At 44.2% G+C, this 11,494-nt stretch overlaps 1 protein-coding gene across 1 annotated transcript; it reads right to left on the bottom strand.

The window, feature by feature from the left end:
* Nucleotides 1–3,831: 3,831 nt before the first annotated feature.
* PEG10 (paternally expressed 10) lies at nt 3,832–6,619 on the bottom strand. The gene is given in 2 exon segments (XM_027102482.1): nt 3,832–5,445; nt 5,448–6,619. Coding segments are annotated over 2 exon segments (2,064 nt in total). The 5' UTR covers nt 6,337–6,619; the 3' UTR covers nt 3,832–4,270.
* Between the last annotated feature and the right edge of the window lie 4,875 nt (nt 6,620–11,494).

Below are 11,494 nucleotides of genomic sequence, written 5' to 3'. Positions count from 1 at the left end.
TCTAGACCCCCTACCCTCCTAACTCCTCCTTCTTCCTTCACCCTCCCTTGTCCTCTCTCTCTCCACCCCTCCTTCCTCCTTCCCCCTCTCCCCCCTTCCTCACCCCTCCTTCCTTTCCTCTTTTCCCCCTTCCCGCTTCTTCCCTCCTTCCCCCTCTCCCTCTCCCCCTTTCCTGTCCTCCCCCCCACCCTGTTCACTTTGTGCCAGTGTATGCTGAAATGATTAAGACACAGTTTGCACTTAACCACTAAATCTTTATTGAATTTTTACTCTAACATCAATACAATATTAGTAAATAGAAATACAGAGTAAAGAGAAAACAGCAATAAAATGGGGAAGGGCAGGGAGGTGGGGCAGGGATAGGTAGGAGGTGTAGAGTTAGGGAAAAGGGGCAGAGGTGAGGAGGAGGGCTACTGACAGGGGCATAAGCAATGGTTCTTATTCATCACTTTCCTGTAACTTCCATGAATCTTTACTATCCATCATTATCAATTTCACTCCAGCAACAACTTCTCAAAGGGCATCTATCTATCCTAACTCTCTAAAGGCTTTGCTTACAATCTCAATCCCTGGAGTGAATACGCAGGGCTGAGTGGCTCTATTAAATTATTTATCCAGTCATCTTTGAACTTTCTCCCACTAGGTTTTTATCCATGTTCAATAGCCCTAAAAAGATTGATCTCCCTGCAGTTCCCTCTGAATTTATATGAAACCTTTAGGGGTAGCAATCATAGGGTAAGGGATCACAGGTAAGTACACATGTCCACTTACAGAGATATCTAATACATTATATCATGCTTTTTAACTAATCCCACCCACTTAAGATTACTTAATAGTCCCTCCCACTCTAAAATACTTATGATTATATATATATCCCCAATTACTTATACTGATTACACAAAGATATAGAAACAATGCAATTTTCCACAGACCAATTTGATAGCATTCTACAATCTGAAACAACAAAGAACTTTCAGTCCCAACCGATGTGCATTCTTTCTTTAAGATGAAAACACAGCATGGTTCCCATCAGGCTCTTCATCTCTGCAGGTGGTCCTTTATCTCTGCCCAGGTCTTTCTAGCAGAGTGTTCTCTGTTGCCAATCTTGGAATTCTATCTGATGTTAGACATCTGTGGTGGATAATGACTGGATCAATTCAGGAGTCCAAGAGGTACCTGCAAACTTAAACAGAAATCCAGACTGCACTACGTAGATGTGCCCCTCTTATTTTGTGCACCTGCAAGTTCACTGTGCTAGCTCACATGATTTATTCCAACTAATTCTCCATTTTCCAGTATCTAATACAAATACCTCATTGCTCAAACTAAATTGACCCTTCAGAAATGTATGTAAACTTCCTCCGTTTCAACAACCTAACATGGTGACCTTAGCTAGTTCTCTCCACGTCCGCCTAACAATGGGAGCTTATACCTTCTTCCTTGATTTTTTTAATTAACACTGAAAATTTGGGCCAAAAGTCAATCAATTTTGCCAATTTGTTTCAAAAGGTAGAATGTTGGCTTTTCTTAATAATTTTGATGTTTTAATTTATTTATCTCCTTTGTTTCTATATTGCTCCCTTTCCACCTTCTTTAGAGATTTAATTCTTTGCTTTCCCCTTTCTGTTGAATAAGGCATTTTGTTGGGAAATGCCAAAAAGATTGTATTCAGTTAAAATAGTTGATCAACAGCAATGAAATAAATCACATGAGCGAAAGGAAACTTAATTCTGATTCTACAGAATAAATTTGAGATTACTTATCCTTAACACCTACACTAGATGGCATATACAGCTATAGAGCATAGTACACACTGCCAAACAGGTTTTCACAAGCTTTACGAAACAGCCAAAAGCATGTCAGGGACTTCATCCGTGAGTCGTTCACCCACACCACCATGCTCTCCCTGACAGCTGTTGTTGCCACATTTCCAGACTTCTGCTTGTAGTGATGGCAAATGTCCATGTGCACATGCCAGGGCTGCAGACAACAGCCCATTTCTAGGCCCTCTGCAGCTTGAAGATCAAGTGACAACTGTAAATGTGACACAGAACAACTTAAATTCAAATGTATGGAGGATGGATTGGTATCTGAGGTAAACTGAAGTGACGCTTCAAAAAGTCCAGAAGCACAAATGCACCATTTAAAAAGTAATTACTCTAAAATACGAGTGACTGACAAGCTTTCTGCTTCCATTGGGGGAAAAAAAAAAAGGAAAAGTTGTTTTGAATTAAATAGCCAATTAGGTATCTTCCTTGAATTTGTACATTATTTTGTGTGAGTTTTTAAAGGCCCAATAAAAAAAAATTGAAATTATGGATGATGTTAAAACAGAAGTTTAAAGATGAACAGGATGAACTATTATACAGGTACTCCAGTTCTGAGGAGGCTCTCATTCACAGTGTTGTAAGAGTTCACAGTAAAGAAATATTTTATACTACCTTACTTATCCATTTTAATTAATTTAACAATAAGACTTGGATAGTACTTTGTAATTCAATGGAAATCACTTTTGAAAGCAGAGTCACCACTTTAAAACACTGTTAAAAGGACACTATCAACCTACAGCTAAAACTTTTAAGTATTTAAACATGCAAGGATAAGGGTGGGTGATAATATGTGAAAGATGATGTTGATGAAAAGTGAAACTTCACCATTAGACTCCTCTTCATGACAGGCAATTTGAAATATACACCATGTTGTTTTCCTACTCAAACTGTTGGAGACTGTGTGTTGAAACACATGCTCCGAGAAGCCTGCCTCTTTCTTCTCCATGCATGGCAGCAAAATAGAGTCTCAGCAGCCAGGCAGGAAGGATGACACAAATCCTGCAGCAGGGTTAGTGGCAGTAGTAAATAGAAAGAGAGAGGTTAGACAAACAGTTCAAGGTAGTAGCAAGGGACCAGGCTAAAGGAAGTCAGGCAGTGCCAGGTTAGCACAAAGCGTCCAGGAGACACCAGCTGATGGTACTGGATTGAAGACAACTCTTGTGTTGTCTGTTGCTTTGAGTTGCTTTCGCAGGCCTTTCATTCCTGGCAGCTTAATCGGCTCCAACCCCTAGAGGGTGCTAAAATCATTCCCCCTCCCTAAGCATCCTAGTGCTACAGTCTAGTGAGGGGACTGATGATGAAATGCCCAGATGCATATGGAGGCAGAGACATGGATAGATGCTCCCAAGACTTCAGGTGATGCTCTTCCAGCCAATTAACAACGCTCTTGAAAATTCTTTCTGAAGTTCCAGGTCAAGGTGGTAACATTAACTCTGAGTCTCCCCTTTAAGAGTTGGGTATGCGGATTTAGGAGTCCTTTTGATTTGCAACTCGTTAGCCCTCACACATGACTGAGAGGTGGTCACATTTCACAAACATCTAACACACCTGGAGCCACCAATAGTCTCTGGTTACCAGGTTTAAGGTTTTGTGGAAGCCATTGCTGGCATGGTGATGGTAAGGTGTTGTGACAAAGCCAGAGTTATTGGGTACATGTGATTTGCACCAGGATGTGAAGGCACACTCACACATGCCAACGTCCATCTAAGCGTACTTCCTTCCGAGGCCTGAGGTGTTTCTGTTGCAGGGGTTTTGCCTGCTCCTGGGGGAACCAGTTGAGTTGCTGCTCCTTGCATCATGAAAGTGGAGTTTGAAGATGGTGAAGTTTCAAAGGGTGCAGCAAAAAGATCATGGAAGCCGTTTCACACTGCACCAATAATTGTGGCTTCCTTAATAAGGCCTCGGTCCTCCAAAGATGTAAAGAGAGTACCGAAACTGCAAGAAAAGTCCTCCTCCTCCTTGTCTCCCCCTCCTCCTTGTCCTCCTTGTCCTCCTTGTCCTCCTCCTCCTTGTCTCCCCCTCCATAAAGAAAACAGCATTTCCTGTGTTTGCATCAGCTTCTCAGTAACTATTAAATGAGGAACCTGGCAGCCAGTAATTCATATGGTGACAGAGGTTTCAGCAGGTAAAACCCAGGCTTCCAGGGTTTGCTGGGAAGTAAACTTATTACGAATTTTAATTAGATTGGCAGTTAAGGTGGAAAACAGAGATGATTCGTTGGTAAATATTTTGTCACTTCCACCAAACAGTGGAGGTCTGTGGGTGCTTTAGGATGTGCCCCAGTCCAGGGTGGCCCTGACCTTCTGTAGCCGCTTCAGAGAAAACCTGTGCCTCAGGTTGGTCTGAAGGTGCAATAGCCCAATTTAGCACGCAGTCACTGATTGAGAAGCTGAACAGGAGTTCATTTCGAGGGCAGAGATCCTGAAGGACATGATGCGTATTTACATGGTGCTGTAAGACGGCGGCGGGGGTGGGGGCGGCGGCGGCGGCGGCGGCTGTGGCGGTGGGTACTGGGGCACCGGTGGCTGGCGGTACCAGTGCGGATTCCAGGTGATCATCACGGGGACATAGAGCGATCGCCCCTGTCCATCTCGCCCCACGGGGTACCAGGCGAATCCTACCGGGTAGGTCGGGTACGTGGCATATGCAGGGTAGGTCGGATATCCTGGTATTTGAGGTACGTATTCAGTGTACGTCGCCAGGTGAGCTTGGTCTTCTAAATTTGGAATAGACAGTCGAGGATACTGATTCTGGATGGTGAAATTGTTGGGAGCTCGGCAGTCGTAAGAAACTTGCAGTTTCCACCCCCTTTTCACTTGGAGAACTTGGGCTCCGTTGGGTGCGACGGTGGGAGTAATGAGCCCATCTTTCACGTTTCGGGCCACAAAATCTCGCAGAGCTGCCATTTCGGGTTCCGACAGTGAGTATACGTGTCCGCTGGGAATACTGTGTGCTCCAGGGATCATTTCTATGTTAGGGTCAACCAGACGGTTGTCTGGGTAGACGTTTTCATCTACTGGAGTGTACACATTCTGGACGTAGTAATACCTCACGGGTTGGTAAACTCTGTATCCTTCCACCGGGTAATACAATGACGGTTGTGCTGGTGGTGGGAGCGCGGGTGGTATCGGAGAGTACATCCGGCAATGGTATCGGCAATATTCGGAATCGAAGACGATCGATCGGGTGCTCCACGTGATGTTGGGATCGTGTGTGCTCAGCCAGCGCACCCCTAGGACGATGGGGAAGAACGGAGACTGAGTCACATCGAATGACAGCACCTCACGGTGATCTCCCAAGTCGACGATCAGGTCGTGCGTTTCATGGACAACTGGGCCCGATGCTATGGGACGTCCATCAATCGCTTCTACAAGTATTGGCCAGTCCTTGACTCTCAGAGGAATGCCATTCTGGGCAACGTATTCGTGGTCAATGAAGTTGCCGGAAGCACCAGAATCAATCATGGCTCGGACAAACAGGGTGTGTCTGCCCGGAAGATGAATCTGGAGCATCACTTGCAAGTGTGGCGATGAAGCAGCATCATCTTGTGGGGACCTTATTAATTCCGGCCCGGTCGCTGAAGGTCCCTCTACAGCGGGGCCGGGGAGTTTCCCGCCGGCGAAGCCTTCGAGGCCTTGGCAGGACAGTTGTCGGCGTAGTGACCTCCATTCCCACAGTAGAGGCACAGGTTCAGCTTTCGGCGTCTTTCTTTTTCTTCCTGGGTCAGGCGCATGCGGGCACCTCCCACGGGCTCGGTCGGATCTACCTGGTGGTGGCTGTTGACGTGAGGCATCACCAGCGCACGGGGCGGGGAGCGCGGCTTGCGGGCGGCGGCTGCCCGGGCCAGCCTTCTCTCGATGTGGATGCACTGGCCGATCAGTGCGGACAGCGACTTGGCGACTTCGAGGCGCGACAGCTCCGCCTGAATGTGGTCGCTGAGGCCCTCGTGGTACTGGTCAATCAAGGCAGGCTCGTTCCAATCCAGGTCCTGGGCGATCATCTGGAAAGTGTTGGAATAGTCGATGACTGACCCCATGCCTTGGCGCAGACGTCTGATCTTGCGTTTGGCAGCCTCGCGCCGCTGAGGGTCTTCAAACACATGCTTCATTTCGGTCATGAAGGCTGGGTAGTTGTGCATCAGGTAGTGGGATCGCTCTAGCTTGGCGGAGGCCCAGCGGGCAGCACGGCCGGTCATCATGCTTGTCACGAAGCAGACACGCACGCGATCAATGGAGAAATCTCTGGTGCTCTTTTCCATGAAGAGCTGGCACTGGGCCATGAAAGGCACCAGCATGTCTGGGTTGCCGTCAAACTTCTCGGGAAGGTCTTCTGGGCTCTCTTCCTCGATCGGAGTGGCTGGGGCAGCAGCGGCTGCAGCTCCGCAGAGCTCAATGTCATCTTCCTCCTCCTCAGGGGCGGGCTCCACCTGCTCGCGGAGGGAGGTGTTCTCCTCTGTGAGTTTCTGTACCTGGTTCTGCAGGTTGTTGTTCTCCTCGGACTGCTTCATGACCTTCTCTCTGAGGTTGTTGATCTCTTCAGAGAGATCCTCCCGCCTTCGTTCGGCCAGGTTGGGGTTGTACTGGCCCCTTTGGCCGCTGCAGGGGGAGCTGGAGGGGGAGGCAGGATCGTTGGGGGGGAGGCGGAGGAGGAGGAGGTGGGCAGTCGGGCCCCAGGGTGAGAGGTGGGGTGGGAGGAGACCTCCCAAGTGCAGCTTCACTCCGGTGGGGAGAGAGGCCTGGATCCTGGCCTCCTCTTCCACCCTTTCGCCTTTTGGTTTTCAGAAGCTTTTTGTTTCTGTAAGTGAAGATAAAAGCATACATTCAACATATGCATTTAAAGCACCACAATACAAAGAAGATTTTATCATTTACAGTATCTACTAAAGTACTCTAAACACATGAGTATTTAAAGCATCTCTTTGTTCTGCTTGCTCACATCAATAGTTCATAAACAGACAAAAGCCCTGCAAAAAAACTATTAATCAGTAGGACAGTAGATAATGAAAAGCATCCTACTTTTTGATGTCCAAATGACTTTTTCCTCCTCAACAATCACCTGTTCATCATGATTCAACAATACACAACTGTATCAACAGCACTATGACCTTTACTGACTAATAAAGAATGAGGAGACACTCCAAACAAGAAGTTTTATAAGGAGAGAGCAGAGCAAGAAACTTTCAAGCAAAGATTGATAGTGGAAAAGTTACACAAAGTAAAGTCAAAATTATAACTTTATTATTAGAGAAGTTACCCGAAAAGTTGCTACTATTCCAGCCAATAGAAAACCAAGAAAAAGAAAGGGGAGGGGTGAGTTAAAAATCACAGTGCCTGTATTCATCAACCTGGGGGGAGAGGGGCACTCCGGCCCACTGTCTCGACCCTGATCCACCTCTACAGAGAAGGCAACTAGTCATCGAAACAAACAACTGCCACCAGACCAGTTTGGATTGTCTGAATTACTTTTCGGGCCATAATTTGATTTCCCAAAGAGAATTCCCTTTGGGACAGAAATGGCAATGAGTAGCAACCTGTGTATATCAGTTTCCCTCCTTATTATGCAGTCAATCAACAAATATTAATTGACGTCTCCTAGGAGTAGCTGGGCTATAAAATGGGACATTCAAAGAAGCCCAATAATAGTATACCTCAAACTTATAATAAGGATTTAATTAAATAATGCAGGTAAAGCACATAGTGAGTATTCAATAACTGTTAGCTGATATTAATGAAGTTATTAATAAAGAACAGAAACTTTATATTTCTGTGTAATGAGGCTGCGATTAAAACAGGGAGGGGCTGCAACTATGGCAACCTGGGGATGCACATCCCACTAAAGATACTAATTTTTTTTTTTTTTAAAATACTGTGTTGGTCAGACAAATCCAGGGCCTCATTAGGCTTGCAAGTCAGTAGTGTGCAATCCCAGGTTTTTAAACAAGGTTTGTCAATACAGTCCCACCTAAAAGTTTGTAACTGAGAGTGGGATGGGTCACTCCTAGCGGGGTGAGTGACTGTGTGTGTGTGGGGGGGGAGGGGACAGGGGAGTTAAATGTCCTAATTATGGGTAGGGTGACAATAAATCATACATATAATAAATCAGCACACAGGGCCTGTGTACTTCCTGGAAATAGGGTTAAATTCATTTCGAGTAATTATTTTAACACTTTGATGATTTTTTTAACAGGCCTCAAATTCTCATATTTGGAAAACTCTAGGAAAGTGCTCAAAAGTTTAAAAATATAATATGTAAAGCAGGCAGACTGCCTATTCACTACATTTTAACTTGGCAGTCCTGGTCACCTGTTCCTCTCTGACCCATCAAGGTAAAAAATGGACACCAAATTAATTATGTAAAATAAAGCCACAAAGATAAACGTGTTATTCAGAGAAGTTAGGTGAAAAATAGCTAATATTTCAACCAATAGTGTACAAGGGAAAAAAAAAAGGTGATGGTAATCAAACATGATGCCTGGCTGTAGAGAAATACCCCTTCCTCCTTCCTTCCTAAGACCCCTCCTCATTCTTTAGGCCCCTCCCCTGCCCCAGCCCTGCCATCCACAACCATTTTCCCTATGCCCTGGACTGTGGGTATGGCCTCTTCAAGGAGTGGCTATACAGCAAGTAGAGTCCTTAAGGGACAGAATTACTGTGCCATTTTAATAGTTTTAAATGCTACTTAATTACTTTAGTAGCTTAGGCTATGGAAACAGCTAATAGTTGACATGCAAGATAAAATCTTCAAGTTTAGAAAAAAAATATCAGAAGATGTAATTAACACATCATAGCCTGTGACATTGTTTCATTTCCAGCTGCTTAAAGACAATTATATTGGTGACATTCAGAAAATGAGGTCACAAAATAATGCAATTTTTATTAATTAAACTTAAGAGTTTTAATGTCCCATTAAAAAGCAACTAATAAGCGCAGGTCAGGTGACTCAGGTGTCACTTCTGTCATCAAGACACTAATACTTAAAAACTTAGAGACAAGACTTCTGAAAAGGCATTCACAGCATGGCCTGGAGCATCGCGACCCAGGTCAGGAAGGTTAACAACCTATATGTCAATCACAGTCACTGGGGTGGGCTTTAATGAGGCCCAGGTCTGATGGTTTTCACATCTGCAAAACACGATAGGAGAGAAATAACAACACATTAGGAAATCAGCAAACAATCACTGTATTGTTTTTGGAAACGGAAGATTAATAAGAGTTTAAAATTCAAATGCTTTTGGTGACAGGAAGGTAATATAAAGGTGAGAAGAGACTGGAGATAGGAAAACAGGAAGGGGCTGCAACTATTTAACTTGGGGATGCATACCCCACCCCCCCATCTTTTAATTCTTGTAAAATTTTTAAATACAGTGCTGGTCAAACAAATTCAGGGCCTTTTTTTACCTTCGAGATCACCGGTTTGAGGCCCTTAACTTTTACCAATATCAGGCCTAAGGCCTACACTCCCGGGGTTTGTCATTTTGGGGTGGGACTCTAAGTCCTAAAAGAGTTAACTGCCCAGAACAGAGTCGTTTAACCATTAAAAGTGATAGGGCAGTGGGCAGGCAAGTCAACAGTATAAGTAAAGTTTACAAATGTTTCAACAGCAATTGGAGCACCAGTTAACATGGGAACAGGAGAACGGTAACTTGACTTGAATATAGGACTATGGCTCCTTAAACACCCCCTTAGTAGGGGCTGGACTGGGAAGGTGGGTCAAGGGGCCCTGTGCCTAAAACCTGGAAGGACACACAGCATAAAGCTAAGCTCCCTGGGACAGATGCCACCATAAAGGTGACATGAAAAAGAGTTCAGTATTACTCTATTTAAGAAGTAAAGACATTTGCTTCATCTTTGACTCTTCACAATGACTTTTGAAACTTTCTATCCCCCGCACCCCCCCTACAAACACACCAAGGTGCAAAAGTAGCCAAAACCCGCCATACATTAAACATCGCACTAGTAAATGACACTTCATTAAACAGTGCTTAATTGTTTTATTTGCAAACGTCCACATTTCTTTTTGAGAGCTATGAGTACTATTTGCAAAATGCAAATTCTAATAATATGCACATTTTTCAAACCATTGTTTTGAACCTCTTTAAAATGCAGACACAAATTCCGAAGAGAAGAGGGGTCAGGGTGGCAAGGTGGGTAAAAGGGGCCTGGGGACTTACTGAAAGGTGTAATTATGATTAGCACACGTTATTCATAGATTGTATACTTGTTGGGGGCTTGGGGGGAGGGGTGATTGGTGGGGTGTGACAGGTTTTTGGGAGCCAGTGCTTCCAAATGCCCCTGTAACACTCCTGGCTCATGGTTTCTAATATATGGAACCAGGTTTTAAAATTTCTTCATTTAGTTAGAAACATAAATAGCGGATTGGCAGTTAGCTATAAATTTGTTTTATATAGATATTTTTAAATGCCAGCTAAAACCTTCAATCTATATTTTCTCATGTAACCACTTTGTTACGTTACACAAATTTTAAATGACAATTATGTACCATTAAATAATCCACTTGCCCCAAATTTAAATAATTAGCTTTTGCTTTTTAGTTTATAAAAAAGCTAATTATTTTGAGTGTTTTGAATTTAGTTGCTTTGAATTATAATTACCGCTTACATTATTGGAGCTTAAAAATGTTTTTTTTTTTTTAAAGATCCTGTTGAATGAGAGAGAGATAAGGCAAGCAATGTCTTGGACAACCCAGGACAGCAAAACACCATAGGAAATATCCAGGAGCAAAAAACCAGAACACAACGGCAGACACCAAGGAAGACACTGAATAAACCAGTTTACTCTGGTCATTTAACACTTATTTGTGCCTACAATGTGTCAGGCACAATTATGTAGGCAAGTTAGCCAGGGCTAATCCCCTAAAATTCCAAGAAAAAAATCCAGATAAACACCTCATCCTTGCTCAGAGGCCAAGCCAGTAGCACCAACAAAGTCACTTAAAACTCCTGCGAAACAAAGTTCAAGTTGTTCTTTATTTTGTAGCCACCAAAGCATCTGATTCCAGTACGTCCCACCACAAAGGTCCACTAGTGTGTCAAAAGAACTTGAGTTTTTTAGTTTTAAAAAATTAAATTTTTAATTTTAATTTTTTAAGGTTTAAAAAATCTTAAAATTTAATGATGTTAAAAGCATTTAAAATATTTTTTCATTTGCAGTAAAAACGTTTAGCTAGATTGCCTTTAGAGGCGCCAGCCACGTCAGCTTGGAAGCACCCTTCATAAGCCACTATCAGGAGTTTAAATTGTGGGATTATGTTGTTTAACATATGCAAAGTGCTTATTAATGCCATGTATAATTATTATTGTTGTTAATTGTCCTTATTTATTTTTCTTATATTTATTAGACACTGGTGGATAAAAAGCAAAACCGGCGCAGAAGAGAAACCGCAGCAGCGAAACCGCAGGAGAGCTGGGCTGTGCAGCCAGGCGCAGGCAGCGAAGACGCAGGCGCAAAGGAGGGGTACCTGATGGGAGGGGTACCTGATGGGAGGGGTGGGGGCCCACACTGCGCAGGCGCAGGTGGGCCCTGGGGAGGTGGGGCCATAGGCCAGCCCAGAAGAGGCTGGTTCAGGGCGGGGCCAAGTTTTGAGAGGTGCGGTCTGGAGGAGCCACTCCAGAGAAGGGGGGCTCAAAGGGAGGAGGGGTCTAGAGG

This window comes from Aethalodelphis obliquidens, unplaced genomic scaffold (assembly GCF_003676395.1).
Source record: "Aethalodelphis obliquidens isolate GAN/ISIS:26980383/991018 unplaced genomic scaffold, ASM367639v1 scaffold5, whole genome shotgun sequence".
Classification (NCBI taxonomy): Eukaryota; Metazoa; Chordata; class Mammalia; order Artiodactyla; family Delphinidae; genus Aethalodelphis; species Aethalodelphis obliquidens.
This window is presented reverse-complemented; position numbering and strand designations above follow the sequence as displayed.